This window comes from Aethalodelphis obliquidens, unplaced genomic scaffold, assembly GCF_003676395.1.
Source record: "Aethalodelphis obliquidens isolate GAN/ISIS:26980383/991018 unplaced genomic scaffold, ASM367639v1 scaffold51, whole genome shotgun sequence".
Lineage (NCBI taxonomy): Eukaryota > Metazoa > Chordata > Mammalia > Artiodactyla > Delphinidae > Aethalodelphis > Aethalodelphis obliquidens.
This window is the reverse complement of record NW_020837995.1, coordinates 11305270-11323854: the sequence shown is the minus strand read 5'-3', so window position 1 is coordinate 11323854 and position 18585 is coordinate 11305270. Positions and strand designations below refer to the sequence as shown.

At 48.6% G+C, this 18585-nt stretch overlaps 1 protein-coding gene across 1 annotated transcript in view; it reads left to right on the top strand.

Annotated features, from left to right (window-relative positions):
• The window catches only part of FRMD5 (FERM domain containing 5), a 45235-nt gene that overhangs the window by 12265 nt on the left and 14385 nt on the right, over positions 1 to 18585 (top strand). The window contains exons 5-7 of the mRNA XM_027083644.1: positions 5110 to 5207; positions 7378 to 7501; positions 10474 to 10561. Of these exons, the coding sequence (XP_026939445.1) occupies positions 5110 to 5207; positions 7378 to 7501; positions 10474 to 10561 (310 nt within the window). The remainder of the gene's footprint in view (positions 1 to 5109; positions 5208 to 7377; positions 7502 to 10473; positions 10562 to 18585) is intronic.

Below are 18585 nucleotides of genomic sequence, written 5' to 3'. Positions count from 1 at the left end.
TTTAGTGTGCCAATCCTGGGAGAAGGAATCAAAAAGATCTGAGTTCAAATCCCAGGTGGTTCTTTAACTAGATGTGTGACAAGGCAAGCAACAATATCTGTGATCACTCCCTTTCCTCATGTATGAGACAGGGATAAAAACAGTAGTCACCTCATAGAATTGCTGAAAGAGTGCGTGTTAAACTGTACAGTGTGTGGCACACAGCATGTACTCAGTAAATCACTGCTATATTGTCTCTCGCCACTGGAATGTAAGCTCCATAAGAGCAGGGACTCTGCTTTGTTCTCTGCTATATTCCCAGCACCTGTGGCTGTACCGGGCACATGTGTGTGGATGGATGGATAGAGGGATGGTTGAATGGATGGATGGATGGATGGATGGGTTGGTGGTTGGATGGATAAATGGATGGATGGATGAATGAATGAGTGGATGGGTGGGTGGGAGGGAGGGTGAATAGGCACAGGATGTATAGGCTTTCTAGAAGAATATTAAAAGTGACAAAGCATAATCTCTAACTCCAAGGAGCCCGCAGTCTAGTCTGGGGGAGGAAGACATACTAAACAGGATCGTAGTTAGGAAAAGGGATGGCAGAAAATAGAGGAAACCAGGGGCGAAGAATCTAATGAAGGGAAGACAGGGCCAAAGGATCTTTTGGAAGAAACTCTTCAGGAGCTGCCAGTGCTTTCCAGAGTTCAGAACCTTTAATTGTGGAAACATCTCTGGATTCATCCCCATCCTCTGATATCAGAAATCAGAATGCCAAAGCCAGTTCCTTGGATGTACATGTTCCAGAAATACATAGGTTTTTCTTGGTCATCTTTTTTTTTTTTTTTAAACCCTGAAGAATCTCTCTCTTTTTTTTTTTTTTGGCTGCGTTGGGTCTCTGTTGCCACATGCGGGCTTTCTCTAGTTACGGCGAGCGGGGGCTACTCTTCATTGTAGTGCACGGGCTTCTCATTGCAGTGGCTTCTCTTGTTGCGAAGCACGGGCTCTACGCGCACGGGCTTCAGTAGTTGTGGCTCACGGGCTCCAGAGCGCAGGCTCAGTAGTTGTGGCGCACAGGCTTAGTTGCTCCGCGGCACGTGGGATGTTCCCAGACCAGGGCTCGAACCCGTGTCCCCTGCACTGGCGGGTGGATTCTTAACCACTGCACCACCAGGGAAGCCCTCCTTGGTCGTCTTTCAGGCTCTCACACACTCTGCCTTTGGATGGTCCTCCATCAATTTAGGACAACCTGGCATTTAAACAAAAATGGAGGTGAGGTAAAGCCTCTTTGAAGCCAGAAGGAGACAGGCAAAGTTTAACCAAAAAAGTGTCCTAAAGAGAAAGCTTTTTGTCTTAAATCTGGTCTAAAGCTGATTTCTTTTTCATTCCAGTGAGAATTTCTCTCTGATGACAAAGAGTTCCCCTGACTTCATTTAGGACCCTTTTCTCCCTAACCCATAGCTCACTGAACCACCATGCGGGTTCTGTTTCCTTAGCTATAAAATGCGAGAGTTAGGCTCTGTAACTCCTACTATGAGGGTCTGAGACTTGGGAGCCCGACCAGCCTGCTCATTATGAGCTGCTCATTATAAGCAGGCTGATCCCTTGCCTGGCAACTCAGTGGCCCTGGTGCCAATGCCTCAGGCAACAAGATAGTCTTCCTTAGGCCCTTATGTCGCAGGGGAGAACATGCCAGGGCCTCTTGGGAATAGGTCTAAGGATGCTATGAGTCATGTGGGATGTATTTCCGTGACCAACAACACTGAGTCATTGGTTACCTCCTTAAACGAACAAAACACAAAGCTTGACGGAAGCTGCTGGGGGAGAAAAGGGAGGGGGGACCCCTAGTGTAACTGTCAGTTGATTCTTTCCTGAGCTCATCTCGTCCTCTGCAGACTGTGGTGTGTTTCTTTAGGATGTTGACTTGCCCCTCCATTCCCTCCCCCTCCAGTTGCTGCACCATATTGCTTGACAGTGTTCCCACGGCCTTACCCTTGACCTCCCTGTAGCTGTTCTACCTTCTGAAGTCTGAAGGAACCCCGCCCAGCAGCTCACCTGAGGCACCGGTCATGCACCTATCGTGGTTCTCACTGTGAGGAGCGTGTCCCCCTTGGAGCTCTAGAGGAGCCTTTTCAAACCCAGCAGCACCCACACACTGACTCTCACATGCTCCTCCCCGGGGTGGGGGGTGTTGTCCTCGCCACCACATTGAGGACCACTATCCAGAGCCTTTGAAGTATCTCCTTCAGTCCCGTACGTGCAGCCCCTGAATTTTGGATACAGACAAGCAGAGAGGTGTGGGAGGAGTGATGCATGAACTCAGGCCCCGGGAGTGATCTGTAAGTAAGAGGCCAAAGGCTTGCTGCTACATCCTGCCAAAGCCGGTAGAAGGTGGGAGTTGAAGCAGTGAGAGGCAGAGGAGCGCTGCCCCCTTCCTTCCACACACCTGTGGCATTTCTTCGTGGGAAGCAGAGTGAAGAGAAGCTTGATCTGGTAGATCCAACTTAAAAAATGACTACTCATTGCACGTTGTCTTTTTCCTTCAGTTCTCCTTGGGGCCGCGTGGGAGTGGTTGGGATAAGAAGGGGAGTTCTTGTTAACTTCCGGACCACAGTAGTCACCTTCCCTTTGGTTTGAGGAGGGCAGTCCATCCTGATGTGGTTAGAAGGATGCTTGCGAATTTTCTTAGGACAGTGCTTCATAAATTTTAATCTATGTACAGATCACCTGGGGATCTTGTCAAAATGATTCAGTAGGTCTCAGATTGGCCTAATTCTCCATTTCCAACAAGCTCCCAGATGCTGCTGATACCCCTGTCGTGTGGGCCACACTTTGAATAGCAAAGCTTTAGGAGAAAAGGAGGTTTGACTGCTCCTTCGTTTCTATGTAATGACTTGAATCACCAAGCCCCGAGCTCTCAGAGTCACGTGATGGTGCCCCTCCTCACCCCAGAAGTTGTGCTGTCATTGGTCCTCTTTCTTTTGAGCATTTTCACATGATCAGGTGGACATGGAATCCTCTGTTTTATTCTTCAGCCTGAAAACAGAAGCAATAGAAACACCTTTAGTTGTCCAGGGAGTGCCCAATTTCTTTTTGGTTCAAACTGATGGAATTTAAGGGAATTTTACCGTATTCCCATTACTCCTGTGAGGATGCTGTAGTTATCTATGGCTGTTTAACAAAATGCCACAAAACTTCACTGAAAAGTACTTCTCATCTCTGAGTGTCTGTGGGTCAGGAATTCAGGAGCGGCTTAGCTGGGTGCTTCTGGCTCAGGGTCTCTCCTGGGGTTGCAGCCAAGCGGTTGGCTGGGCCTGTGGTCATCTGAAGCCTTGACCGGAGGATTCACTTCCAAGATGGTGTACTCACACGGTTGTTGGCAGAAAGCTTCAGTTCCTTGCTAGCTGTTGGCAGAACGCCTCAGTTCCTCACCATGGACCTTTCTATAGGGCTGCTTAGGTGTCCTCGAGCAGAATGAGTGATCCAAGAGAAGGAGAGTGCAAGGAGGAAGCTGCGGGGACACTATGACCTAGTCTCAGATGTCAGACACTAACTACCACTCCTGCTCTAGTCTGCTTGTTAGAAGCAAGCCACTCAGTCTAACCCACCCTCAAATGGAGTGAATTAAGCTCTACCTCTGGAAATGAGGAGCATCGAGGAATTTGTGAACTTTTTTTTTTTAACCATGCCACACGGCTTGTGGGATCTTAGTTCCCCAGCCAGGGATTGAACCCACGACCTCAGCAGTGAAAGTGCAGAGTCCTAACCACTGGACCTCCAGGGAATTCCCTGTGGACATATTTTTAAACCACCACAGATGCCCCCTGCCAAGGGGCCACTGTGGTAGGTGACTCACTTAAGGGTGTGATACCCCTGGCCTCTGCTCTTCTCAGGGCACCTGTGAGGTTATGAACATCAGAGACCCGGCTCCTTGTAAAGACCTTTCAGAATGGAACGTCAACAGTTCCATTCCATGGCAACAGAGTCCACCCAATTACTTGTGAAACTACAAAGCAGTTATAGTGCAAAGAGGGTAGAATAACACAGTGATGAAGAGCCAACCTCAGTCCTGAATTTGAATCCTGGTTCTGCCACTTACCAGTTATGTGCCCATGAGAAGATCACTTAAGCCTCAGTTTATCTTAAAAAAGGGAGATAATAACAATATATATCTCAAAGTGGTATGCGAAAATTAGGTGAGATGCTGATGTCAAGTGTGTAAGTCCTGGACTGGGAAACAGTAAGTGCTCAATACACATCAGCTACTATTAGCTGTTCTTGATAGCCTGCTTCCACCTGAGGTGAGAGCTTCCTACGGTTGAAGAAATATTAGCCACAAGTTTCTGCATTTCCTTCACCGGTGCCTCTTCTTACACCTTATTCAAATTCTGAGAGGTCTGGTTGACCTCTGCCCATAATGAGGGCCATTCCACGTATGGACAGATTGACTTGGCAAGCCGAGGCAGAACCCTCGCTGGGGCTAGTTCCTTCACCACCTCTCTGCTTCTTAAGAGGCAACGTCAGCAAGGAGAGAGGCCCCATCAGCCCCTCTCTTATGACACAGGTTTCTTTCTCGGCACTGAATTGAGCAGGGCCAGCTCCTTCCAACTCCCAGCACTGGGGGACGATGCTTTTAACCAGGAAGTGCCATTTTTGTTTTGTTTTGTTTTTTTTTGCGTTACGCGGGCCTCTCACTGTTGTGGCCTCTCCCGTTGCGGAGCACCGGCCCCGGACGCGCAGGCTCAGCGGCCATGGCTCACGGGCCCAGCCGCTCTGCGGCACGTGGGATCTTCCCGGACCGGGGCGCGAACCCGTGTCCCCTGCATTGGCAGGCGGACTTTCAACCGCTGCACCACCAGGGAAGCCCGCCATTTCTGTTTTGAGCTACAGAAGGAAACTGACAGGTTGTTTTGAATTGAACTTCAAAATCAGTTCAGGGCAAAGTGCTTGAAAGAGCCTTCAGGGAAATGAAAAATGTTATTTGTTCTGTGGTATGTTTTGAGATTTTTGTTTTAATGTAGTAAAAGTGTCCCGACAGAGATTTTGATAGGCTTATATTACATATTTATGTCTTTAAAGCAATCAAAGAAATCCTTTATAGTTCATTTTCTGTTTTCTCTCCAGGTATTTAGTCTTCCTGCAGATCAAAAGGGATCTGTACCACGGCCGCCTCCTCTGTAAAACATCAGATGCTGCCTTGTTAGCAGCTTATATCCTTCAAGGTAATGACTTTTGACAGGATAAATTTGCCTTTCATGCTAAGTACTGATTACATTATTTCAGTTACTGCAGATGACTACTTCTTGGATATAAACAGTATCTAACTTGAAACAGAGCCCGAGTTAAAAGACTTTGCCTGGACTCCCTAGACCCAGGAAGCTCTGACCACGCAACCTTAAATCGTTTGTACCTAAAGTCTTTCTGGCAGCCCCTTCAGACTCTGTTCGAGGAGGGGTGACTTTCCTTGCACCCTTGGTCGATAAAGTTATCAAGACTCTGGAGAGTAATCCAAATCAGCTTTTTCTTGTCTTTTTATTCAAATCTCAAAGATGTGAAGCACCTTGGAATTCTGGTATCTGTTTCAGAGACCTTTCCATTCAGAGTGCTCTAAGTTAAAAATGTTTCCAAGTAACAAACCCATTTTCTAACATGCAAAGAAGGCAGAGTTGGGGTTGTACTCAGCCAATACCCAGACTGGCGGTTTTTGCGAAACAGTGGGAAAGGTATGTACTCTTCGTATGTGATCCTTTCTCCTTTCGTGAAATGCAGGGGACTTTTGAGTATTCTAAGTTCGTAGACTTCTCTTAGTCCTTTGGCCTGAAGCTGTCACTGGGTTATTTTGGACCATAGCACTAAAATCATGAAGTTTCTATCAAAGAATCTGAATTCATAATCAGAAATCTGTGAACTCCAGGAAGCTACTTTGTGAACAGAACCTAAAAAAAATGCTTGCCAACAAGAAACTAAAGTTCTTCCGGCAAAAAAAAATATCACAGCTGCGTTAAGAATGTAAAAGTCAGCCTATTGCAACTTTGACTTCTGAGACTCCTGTTTTTAAAAACCTCCTAAGCCTGAAGTCTAGAAGGTACTTGCCAACTTTAAGGTACCCAAAGATACTCCTTTCATTTTTTAAAGGAAAACCTCGTCCCATCTAAGTGAAATTTTAAACTCTAGTTTTACCCTGACAACCATATTGAAATTTTCTTTTTTTTTTTTTTAATTTAAAGAAGTTATTGATATCCAACATTGATGTTTCCCATTTGGAGCTTTCTAAGTAAAATCATAATAAATGACTCCGTGGCTCCAGATCACTTCAGACTTTAAGCCCAGGGAAACCTTTAGTCTCTTGCTAAATGACAGAAATTCCCAAGTAGTCTGGAAGGCACGATGAGGAGACCTGTGCCACACAACAATATTCAGTTGTGAAAAAAGGGCACATTTTCCTCTTAATATTTACTCCCCACTCAAGACTTCTCACCTGCACTGGTTGTGGTTCTCACTAGGGGAGGAGAAAAGACAACCACAAAGCAGCTGAACTTCTTAACATCCTTCCTCCTGACACACACAATGTTCCCTGGGGAATGCTACATGTGGAGAAGCCTGGATTCTGACCTAGGAACACGTTGTAGGGAGTAGCGTGGGCCCACTGGCCACCCCAGATCTGAGATCTCAGCAGCTTTGGGGATGGACTCTGTGAATCTGCAGGACGAGAAAGCCCCACCCCCTGCTGGGAATGGAGAAGTCAGCCTTAGGACCTGGTGCTCCTGAACTCAGCGGCACTTCCTGCTTATAGCCAGTCTTCCCACTCTGCAGCCCTCTCCAGGGGGCCTGGCACCTGTTCAGCCCTCAGTGAATATTTATTCAAATGTATTCGCTGGATTTGATTTGATGGGGACTGAGAGTTGAGTTCTGGTTTGGGTCATGGTTCATTCATCATTTTGCTGTGTCCCTGCTAACATCCTCAAAACGAGATTTAGTCTTTGGAGGTGGCTCAGGCCCAAAAGCTTCTGTCTTTCTGATCAAGCTCACAGTTTCCTGTGCTGCCACAAAGAGCATTGTTCTCAGGCTCTCTTCTGGGAGCCTGTGGGCCATGGTGCAGGCTTCTGCTCTTTTATTGCAAATTTACATGTGATGACCTCAGAACGCAGGGTCAGCTCTACCTTCTCTACTTGGCCTTGATATCAACTCATTGTGCACACCTGGGAGAACAAAGGTGGGCCTGCTCCTGAGGAACATGCCCTCTGCCCGACTCACAGCTGTGCTCAGGATCCACTGTTCTGTGCAACTGTGGTGCAGACTTTAGCTTTTGCTCTCTGTGTTCATCTCTTGTTGTTTTGCCAGTGATGATTTACCTATCTGCACAACTGTTTTCCTCTACTTTCCTTTTGCAAGCGGAGATTGGGGATTATGACCCAGGAAAACACCCTGAAGGCTACAGCTCCAAGTTCCAGTTTTTCCCTAAACATTCAGAGAAGCTGGAAAGGAAGATTGCTGAGATTCACAAAACAGAACTCAGGTGCGTGACACTCGGTTCAGGCCAGGCCACTGTCTCCCTCACAGCCTGAGCACACAGCCTCTGCACTGCATCCTCTGCTCCTGCAGACCCAGCCTTCCTGACTCTGGGATGTACCATTTTCAGTGATCCACTGACAGTACAACCTCAAGGCTCCCTCTGCAAGAACAGTGGTGTAGGCTGAGGCTCAAAGGCAAGAGAGAAGCTATATAGGTAAGGAAAATGGAGAAGGATTGGCCTCTGAAAGGTATTTGCTTCACTAAGATAAATGAAGAGACAGAGGGAAGAATCATGAACTGGGGAAAAGGAAAACGTAAACAGCAGAAGAGGGAAGAGAGGAGGGGTTAAGTGGGGATGTGAAAAATGGGCAAGCCTCCGACCTTGGTCCGTGACAGTGACAGGTGGCTTCTGGATCAGTGGATGGGACCACACAGGGCTGGCCTGATTCATAGCTGGTGTGGGTACCTTGAGAGCACCTCGTTCAAGGGTGTGTCTTCAGTACTGCTTCCTCAACCCCACACCCCTGCACTGAGGGAAGGAGGGGAGAAGCAGCTGGAAGCAGGAGGCTCGTCCTCCTCAGATTCTCCTAGGTCACCCAGAATGTGCCACATCCCATAAAATAGCATCAGTGCATCCTCTCACCCATATGAAATAGTGTTTTCTACAAAGGTTGGTTTTTTAAAAAGCAGCAAAAGGGTGTTTAGGCTCTACTTTGTATGGCATACTGGAGCACAGATTCCCCAAACTGATAAACTAAGAAAAAATTTATATACAATACAGTATTGTAAAATAAAACCTGCTATCATATTAATACAGTGCAATTTAAAAAAAAAAAAATCTTTTCAAATGTTTGTGTAACTACCTTTCTGGGGAAGGACAATGTCCACGGGGTGGGAAAAAGATATTTCTAATGATAACATTCACCTTAAACTAGTTCCCACCTGATGCCCCCCGAAACAAAAAATCTTCACCTTCACTCAAAGATTTTACCAACAAATACGTCCCCAAAGCCTCTTTAGCCTTATAAACAGACCTCCTGCCCACTGTGTGTGGTTGGACTGGTCCCCACCCTCCAGAGGAATGGAGACACCTACCGGAGGTGCAGTCCTAGCCGCCTCCCACCCCTCTCCCTGTGCAGGTGCTGCCCCACCTCCTCCCATCACTCTTAGGGAATACTGGCCCCTTGTGGTACAGGTCAGAATAAACACATCTGTGAGGGCTCCTGGCTCATTCAAAGGAGAGATCAAGGGTGTGCTGGGACAGCCGGGAGCCCCTGCCAGGAGGGTTTTAGGAGATGTCAGAGCAGTGGGGACAGTCCTCCAGAAACCTCATAGACGTCAGGGGATCCCCCAGGAAATGATGCCCACGTTGAGGGTCCCAGAGGGTTGAGGGTGAATGCAGCCCACGGAGCCCTCCAGTCTCCACACAGGGAATAAGGAGGCTCCCTGGAAGAGGTAGCGGTGCTCAGCTGCCTCTGGTGCCCAGTCCTTTGCCTGCTGCGCCAGCATTTTCCAAACACCTTCCCTGTGTCTCAGGTGCGCTGGTGGGTGTAAACATCTGCATTCTACAAAATGCCTCCTTACACAGGTACTACTTACACAGGCTCAGCCTCATCTTCATAATGTAAAACTGTGTCTGTGTTTCCTTTCTCCAACTCTAACATGCATTCCTTGAGGGCCCAGACTGCACTATAGTTTATGGTGTATTTCATACGGGGCAGCACAGAAGCCGCTGAGGTGCTGATTGATTGATGCGTCTCCAGAAAGACACTAGAGGGAATCTGGTCTGCTTCTCCCTCAGGCTGGCTGGTCTTCCTGCCCTGCCGTATTACTTGAGACAAATGATGAACTTAGAAAGTTTCAGTCCTGCCCACCAGCCGTCAGAGTCGTTGACTTGACAAACTGCCCACACCTCCTCACACTGAAGCCAATCCCACATCTGTAGAAGGAGGTCAGCTTCCCAGGGCACTGGACCCTGAGAGAGCCTGTGGTGATCCTGCACTGGTTCTGTGTGGAGCCCATCCACGCCCCTGCTAAAGAGGCAGCCAGGAGGGGAGTGATGCTGAAGGCCCCTTCTTCAGATGGCTTGGTGCCAGCGCTGGTTTCTTCCTTTTTTCTGCTTGTTTCCTTTTCACAGTCATCACCCTGTGGGCAGACAGAGCTATTGTGGAGTCTGGAGAGCTCAGCACTGTCTTCTGTTGCATCTCTTTACCCTCCATTCCTGTGTTCCCATTTGGTAAAGGAAGAGGGTTAGGCAGCAAGATACACAGGTCCCTTCTTTGTGTTTCAGTCTAGATCAGATGGCCTGCAGCCAGCCTACAGATGTATTTTTTTTCTGCCCCCATAGTACTTAAAACCGAAATGCCACATAAAATTCGGTATCTGTGAATTCTCTTTAAAAATCACACCTGGGCTTCCCTGGTGGCGCAGTGGTTGAGAGTCCGCCTGCCGATGCAGGGGACACGGGTTCGTGCCTCGGTCTGGGAAGATCCCACATGCCGCGGAGCGGCTGGGCCCGTGAGCCATGGCCGCTGAGCCTCTGCGTCTGGAGCCTGTGCTCCGCAACGGGAGAGGCCACAACAGTGAGAGGCCCACATACCGCAAAAAAAAAAAAAAAAAATCACACCTAGCAATGATGGTGTGACTACAATCCAAGACTGCATTCCAAGACTATAGCTGAGGAGCAGCTGCCCTCATTAGACAGGGTGGCACTCCCAGTTTGCCCTAGTCCCCACCACTCCCTATTGTATTACACTCAGCCCATGTCATTCATTATGTAGCCTGCCTCACTCTGAAGACTTCCAAGGTTTTGACCCTAGATAAGAGTCTCTGAAGTCGGTCCTAGGACGGAGCAGGGAGCACACTCTATGGAAAAATCGGAGTGTGAGACACCCTGACCACTTCCTAATTGAGTTTACCTCAGGGGAACCTATGGGAGCAGGAAATCCTGAAATCATCCCATTTTCTTTATTCCAGTGGCCAAACACCAGCAACATCAGAGCTGAACTTTTTAAGAAAAGCACAGACGTTGGAGACATATGGAGTGGACCCTCACCCGTGTAAGGTAAGACCCGCCCCCATGGCTGGAGACTGCGCTGACCTTGCCCCCTCTAGGCAGGGGTCCCCGGTCCGTGGCCTGTTAGGGCCACGCAGCAGGAAGTGAGCGGCGGCGAGCGAGCAGAGCTTCATCTGCCGCTCCCCATCGCTCGCATTATGGCCTGAACCATCTTCCCCCCGCCCCCGTCCATGGAAAAATTGTCTTCCACAAAACTGGTCCCTGGTGCCAAAAAGGTTGGGGACCGCTGCTCTAGAGGGTGACAGGCAGGGAGGGACCACGCGCCTGTGCCACCCACCCCTTCAATATTGGGATGATTGGCTTTTTTAGTGACAGACGCCAGAGAAAATGTCTCATTGTGAAAACTCCTCTGGATTCCACACTGCATAATCTTGTGGCGCCACATCGATGTCAGAGGGTCCGAGGCAAAGTCCATCTAAATAACAAATTGGAAACCGGGGCCCCACTTTGGCAGCAGTGGGTAATTTGGTGGAAGTGAAGAGAAGAGGAATGGGGGAGGCCCCCCACAGGGAATGATCAGAGGCTGCTCAGCGCACTGCCCACCCTTCCCTGACCCGTAATCTAGTTTCTTTCCAAGAGTGGGTTTTTACTGACTGCAGCGGCCTAAGTCACTGCGTGGAACTGCAGTGGAGTCACGTTTAATTCCCTTATGCGCGTGTGAGGGCGGGACAGGAACCAGCCAGGGAGGCTCTGCCCAGAGAGGAACCTCTGTGATTACTCACGTGAGTCTGGCATTTCAGAGACGAGCTCTCACGTGAGTCTGGCATTTCAGAGACGAGCTCAGGCAGCCACTCGAGACTGTGGAAAGCAGTGGAGACCCGTGGCCTCTTCCTGTCTCTCTGTGGCCGGGTCCCTGCGCTTCATCTCCTCATCCCAGCTGCTCTGACACTGCTGGTCTCTGCCTCAGTTTCCCCAAATCTTTGCCTCTCTCTTTCCACTACTGGAGAGACCCCAGTATCACAAGTAAAACTGATTCTCAAACACTGACCTCTTCTTCCTAATAAGTGAGGGGCACCATAAGTTTCCCCCAAAAATTAATAGAATGGAAACCGAGGAACCCAGTGATGTGGAGGCAGAGTTGCGTTTCCCTTGGCCACTTGGTGAGGAGATGGTGATGTTTTTGTTGCATAGGATTTAATGCCGAAACTTCAAATATGAACTTTGAGAACATTCTGGCACTCAGAAACCTGGTCACCCTCCCAGCTCCACAGTTCCCTATCTACCAGCACAGCCTACTGAAGATAACCCCTGTGCTCTTGGGGGCCAGCACTGTCAGAAAACACATCCATGCCATTTTATACCAAAAAAAAAAAAAAGAAGACATACGGATATTTACAAATGAATTAGCAAAGCTTCCTGAATAATGCCTTGTGTACAACCGATGTGGTTTAACTTGCATAAATTCCTCAGATACTATCAGCAGGGGGCTGCAGAGGACTGACTGACTGACAAGAGCTTCGGAGTCAGCTGGCCTTGGCTCCAGGGCCGGTCTCCTCCTTCCTGGGGCCTTCAGAAACTTCTCTGAGCCTGGCTTTCCTCATCCGTGTTAAAGTCCTCAGCAGATACTCCGCACCTGTGCTCCCTGAACTGCTGAGTCACTTCAGGACCTGAAAAGACAACAGCTGCCTTCTCTTCTCCGCCATCCTATGTGCGGCTGGATTTGCTCCATGTCTTCTCACAAGGCTCACAAGCCTTGTCTTCTCACAAGACTTTCAGGATCAAGCAATTCCTGGCCAAGAAACAAAAGCAGAATCATCCCATTCCCCAATGGATTCGAATGAAAACTGGTAATAAAATGAGGTACAACTCCAAGAGAAGACATTGGAGAAGAACCACGCTGGGTCTGTAAGGAGCCTCGCATATGAAGTGGCACACATTTATGCTGTGTCAAGGTCACTTTCATCTTACCATATCACTTTGAGAACATCACTACCGTCTGACCAGCTGGGTGTGTTTTATTGGGAAAATTATTTTTCTCTTTGCGTGTTTCTGCACTAGTGCTTTGGTTTAGTAGTAAATATGTGAGACCTTTGGTTAGAAGGAAAAAAAAAAAAAGACATAGCTGCCTAAAGATAGATATGGTCAACAGAAGATGCCAGGTCACCTCTGCATTTAACCCCACATCTGTCCAGTCCCCTTGAGGCCACACAGAGTGCCCACCTCTTCAGAGATGGGTCCCTAGGCAGGGCTGTCACCTGATGGCACATAGAGGTGGGCTGACAGTGAACCTGAGCATGACAACTGAGTGTAGCAGGGTGGGGATTCTCTGCTGTTGCCTATGGGGTTCTGGAAGCTACAGCGGCAGCCAGCTTGGTGTCCAGCCCAAATCCACATGCACCCTAGGACTGCGGGGGTCCTGGCTCAGGCCTGTCTTTTGACGCGTCTGTCCACCAACAGACACAGAGGTGAAGAGGCTACAGGAAGGAACCAGCTTTCACACCAGGCACTGCACAAGGCCCAATCCCATATATCATATCATTTCATCCCCACGGCACCCACTCCTAGAAGGAGAGAGGGAAGAGAGGTTTGTGGCACACCTTCCCTAGCAGGCCCACTGGAATCCTTTCACATTATTTTCTTCTCTAATCCTCCTGCCAGCACTGGGAGGTGGATATTATTCTTCCTGATTTACAGACAAGAAGATGAAGAAGATGAAGGTTCCAGGAGGCCACAGTGTACAAGGCCCTGAGTGGCAGAGCAAGAATATATGAACTAAGGTCACTTCCTGTTGCTGTGTCTCTCTAAGGAGCAGAAGCCCCCAGGAGACTTCCTCTGGGGAGAAGGTGGGAGCAGTCATCTTGCTGGGATTCCACTTGTTCCTGGGCCCTGTAGTACTTGCTCACCCAGGGCCACGTCAGGGCCCTGCTGCAGACCCCGCGGCTCATCTCATTAGGCTCTGGCTCAGGATTCCCTCGGCCCTCCTGAGGAAGGAGAACAGTTTGGGAGCCTTTACTCTTGTCATTAAGGAGAGTCACTTTGGTGATAGGCTACCAAGCCCTCGCCTTAATGTTGCTACAAGGAGAGCCGAAATAAGCTGGAGTGCTTGGTGTAATAAATACTGATGATTTCTATTAACAGAGAGGCAATTACTGGGGCCCTGGGAATCTGGGGCACACAGCCCTAGGGAGGACAGAAGAAGAGGAATCATTTCGATAATTAAATGAGATCAGACCAACGCTTCGGATGGGCTCTGTTCTCCTGGACTGATTAAGAAGCTGCTGTTCTTTCTGATGGTTTCTTTCTGCCCAGAGGGTCCTTGCCTGGCCCTGGGACTAGGAAGAGGATATCCTACCCACTCTGGGTGGGACAGCCGGAGGGCTCCAGTAGCTAGCTGTCTTACACTAATACCCAAACTCTGAACTTGCACAAGCTGTCCTGAGCTCTCTGCCTTTCCCCTGACCCCCAACTCCTGGCAGGAGCCCCTAGCAGACCAAGCCTACAGCTGCGGGATGAGGAGGATGGAGCAAACCACTGACAGCCCAGTGTTGCGTCTGCTCCCCGGCCCTGACACCTCTCCAACCTCTCACCATCTTGTTCCTTCCAGGGGGCCTGGGACTGGTTGTTTGCCTTGGGTCTCCTGCAGGCCCAGACTGTGGCCTCCTGCCCTGTCAAGGATTTGAAGTGGTCGGACCCACCACATGAGCCCAGCCTTATCATGAATCATGAAGGTGCCATTTATTGAGAGCCTCCACATGCCAGCCACTTACACTATCTCATTTAACCTTTTTTTTTTTTTTTTTGGCCACACCACACGGCACGTGGGATTTTGGTTCCCCAACCAGGGATCGAACCTGTGCCCCCTGCAGTGGAAGCGTGGAGTCTTAACCACTGGACCACCAGGGAAGTCCCAATCTCATTTAATCTTTACAACAACACTGCCAAGAAGACATTCTTGGGCTTCCTTGGTAGTGCAGTGGTTAAGAATCCGCCTGCCAGAAGACCTAAATAGACATTTCTCCAAAGAAGACATACAGATTACCAACAAACACGTGCAAGGATGCTCAACATCACTAATCATTAGAGAAATGGAAATCAAAACTACAACGAGGTATCACCTCACACTGGTCAGAATGGTCATCATCAAAAAATCTACAGAAAATAAATGCTGGAGAGGATGTGGAGAAAAGGGAACACTCTTGCACTGTTGGTGGGAATGTAAATTGATACAGCCACTATGGTGAACAGTATGGAGGTTCCTTAAAAACCTAAAACTAGAACTGCCATACGACCCAGCCATCCCACTACTGGGCATATACCCTGAGAAAACCATAATTCAAAAAGAGGCATGTACCACAATGTTCATTGCAGCACTATTTACAATAGCCAGGACATGGAAGCAACCTAAGTGTCCATCGACAGATAAATGGATAAAGAAGATGTGGCACATATATATAATGGAATATTACTCGGCCATAAAAAGAAAGAAAATTGAGTTATTTGTAGTGAGGTGGATGGACCTAGAGTCTGTCATACAGAGTGAAGTAAATCAGAAAAACAAATACCGAATGCTGATACATATATATGGAATCTAAAAAAAAAAAAGGGTTATAAAGAACCTAGGGGCAGGACAGGAATAAAGACGCAGACGTAGAGAATGGACTTGAGGACACGGAGAGGGGGAAGGGTAAGCTCAGATGAAGTGAGAGAGTAGCATTGACATATATACACTACCAAATGTAAAATAGATAGCTAGTGAGTAGCAGCCGCATAGCACAGGGAGATCAGCTCTGTACTTTGTGACCACCTAGAGGGGTGGGATAGGGAGGGTGGGAGGGAGATGCAAGAGAGAGAGGATATGGGGATATATGTACACATATACCTGATTCACTTTGTTATAAAGCAGCAACTAACAACATTGTAAAGCAATTATACTCCAATAAAGATGTTTAAAAAAAAAAAAGAAGAATCCGCCTGCCAATGCAGGGGACACAGGTTTGAGGCCTGGTCCAGGAAGATCCCACATGCCGCGGAGCAACTAAGCCCGTGTGCCATAACCACTGAGCCTGTGCTCTAGAGCCCACGAGCCACAACTGCTGAGCCCGCATGCTACAACTACTGATGCCCGCGTGCCTAGAGCCCATGCTCCACAATAAGAGAAGTCACTGCAATGAGAAGCCCGTGCACCGCAACGAAGAGTAGCCCCCACTCGCCGCCACTGGAGAAAGTCCACGCGCAGCAACGAAGACCCAATGCAGCCAAAAATAAATAAATAAAATAATAAATTTATTTTAAAAAAAAGAAGACATTCTTGTCTTCTTTTTAAGATGAGAACACTGAGCTCTGAGGAACTAACTAACATGTCCAGTGTCAGTGGCAAGGATGATACTGGGACTCAAACTTGGAGTTGTGGAGTCTCAGTGCTGTGCTCTTTTCAGTTATCATTCATGGCCTTCCATCTGGAGAGGTGGCATTTATTTAGGAACAAAGTGGGACTCACTGCCAGTTCTGATCAAGAGAGCCTCTAACAATGAGTAACTTCTCCCTTTCTACCTCAACTTCCCACACCCTCTTTTCCTAAATAGCAAAATTTAAATCCATCAGCATCATGAAAAATAGTAAAATGTTAGGCTTTTTTAAAAGAGATTCTGTATTGAGTTCAATAAACTCAGCTAATCAGTAGCAGCTATAATATTATTAACAACAACACAACCATTAGCATGTATTGGGTGCTTACTGAGCACAGCCTAAGAGGCAGATGATATCATCAACCCTGACTTGACAGCGAGGGGCCTGAAACACAGGGCAACGAAGGGACCTGGCTGAGGCCACACGGGCGGTGAGTGCAGAGCCAGGACCTGGGCCGACTGACCCAGAGCCTGTGGTTCTGGCGCAGGTGCTCTTCTTCCGTTGCCCACAGGGGCCTGGAGTGCGAGACCTGGAGGGAGGCCTTCCCTGCCCACTTCGCCGCTTCCCATCCCTCCTCTACCATCCACAATCCATCCACAAGCTTCTGCAAGCCCTGCCCTTCCTTTCCATCCTTCCGCCTGTTCTTCCTTCTGGGCCTGTCCTTCAGCGAGCAGCAGAAGACACCTTCCCCCCTCTGCCCCACTGTGCCCTCCCCTCGTTCTGCTCACGTGTGGGCTTCCCCCCCGCCGCCGGCAGCCACACTGGTCCCTCTGGCCCCCACCTCACTGCCTCACACATTCTCCTGATAAACGTCTGCTGCAGGCCTGTTCTCTGAGTACAAATAAGCTAAGGCCTCCACCCTCGAGTCTCTGTCTAAACCCGCAGTTGTAGGCCTTGCTCGGGTCCTGCCTGCACAGTGAGCTGAAGGCCTCCTGGTGCCCACCCTCCAACCCTGTGCGCAGAGCCCTCCCTCACCCCCCCCCCCCCCCCCCCCCCCCCGCAGGCCAGCCTGCCCAGTTAGTGCCGGTGCCCCCTGTGAGGGACAGTGTTTGTGTGCAGTGCTGGCGCTCAGCTGTTAGCACCCACCACCAAGCCCTGATGACAGGCAGGGGGAAGCCCAGCCCCGTGGCTTCAAAGTATCTCCATTCAGGTTATTTTTAAACAGCATTTTGCTGTGCCCATGGGTTGAATGACACTGTGCCTGCAGCCAAGTGTTGGGGTCACGACAGACCCTGAGGAAAGGACAGTAACAACTATGCATTAATTCAAATGTCTGCAAAATATATATTTAGTTTATTCCCTGGGCCCAGATGCTAACACCTGTAATCCTGACTCTAAGAGATAGCTCTAAGGCAAAACTGCACTTTTCCTTGAGGCAAGGCTCATGAGGCCCTGCAGAGGCCCCACTGTTCTTAGGACTGATTAGGCTGAAGATCTGTGCCAGGGAGGCAAAGCCTGAAGGCGGGAGAGACTAGGAGAGCCTGACAGCCACGGCCCACACTTGCACCCATCACACCAGGGGCCTGGCCCCGACCCCATGGCACTATCTGAGCTGTGGCCCAGACAACTGGCCTGTATGCCCATTCGATCAGCAGCCTGGCATAATTTTCTGGCCACCTGAACAACACCCTGACAGAGCAGATTCTCACCTGCGGCCGCTATCAGGTGAGAGAATGTAATCGTCACCCAGCTTTCTGTGCCCCATCCCAGGCTAGAAAAGACCTGGGCCTCCTGGAGCTCGTTTCCCACGTGATGGAACCAGGACCTACAGCTTCTGCACCTTCTCCCCTCTTTGCCCAGTAGAACCTTAAGCCTTGTGTTTACCAACTGATAGTGACAGGTGACCAGGAGGCCTCTTTGTTGGTTCAGGCACCACAGGGCTGGCGATAGCTGTTCCACTTGGCCAGTTGCTTCTTATATTTTCTTCAGCTAAACTTTCCTGAGGGAGCCCAGTGTGTCAGGCCATCATGATAATGATAACTGCTATTCTCTCTCTCACTCACACAGAACAGCTTTCTTGAAATATAATTCACACATCAAAAAAATCCATCCTTTTCAAAGTGTGCAATTCGATGGTTTTTAGTCCATTAACAGAATTGTGAAACTTGTGAAACAATCACCACTATCTAATTTTAGAACATCTTCATCACCTTCAAAAATAAACCCTGTACCTATTAGCTGTCACTCCCTATCTCCTCTTCCCCACAGCCCCTGGCAACCAGTAGTATACTTTTTGTCTCTCTGGATTTTCCTGTTCTGGATATTTCATATAAATGCAAGCATACAACATGTGATCTTTTGTAACTGGCTTCTCTCACTTAGCATAATGTTTTCAAGGTTCATTTGTGTTGTTACAGGTATCAGTACTTCATTCCTTTTTACTGCTGAATAATATTCCATTGTGTGGATGTACCACATTTTGTTTATTCACTTATCAGCTGATGGACATTTGGATTATTTCCACTTTGCAGCTGGTATGAAGAATCCTGCTATGAACATTCATGCACAAGTTTCTGTGTGAACATAATTTTCAATTCCCTTGGGTACATACCTAGGAGTGGAATTGCTGGGTCATATGGTAACTCTACGTTTAACAATCTGAAGAACTTCCAAACTGCTTTCCAAAGTGACTGCACCATTTTACAATCCCACCAGCAATGTGTGAG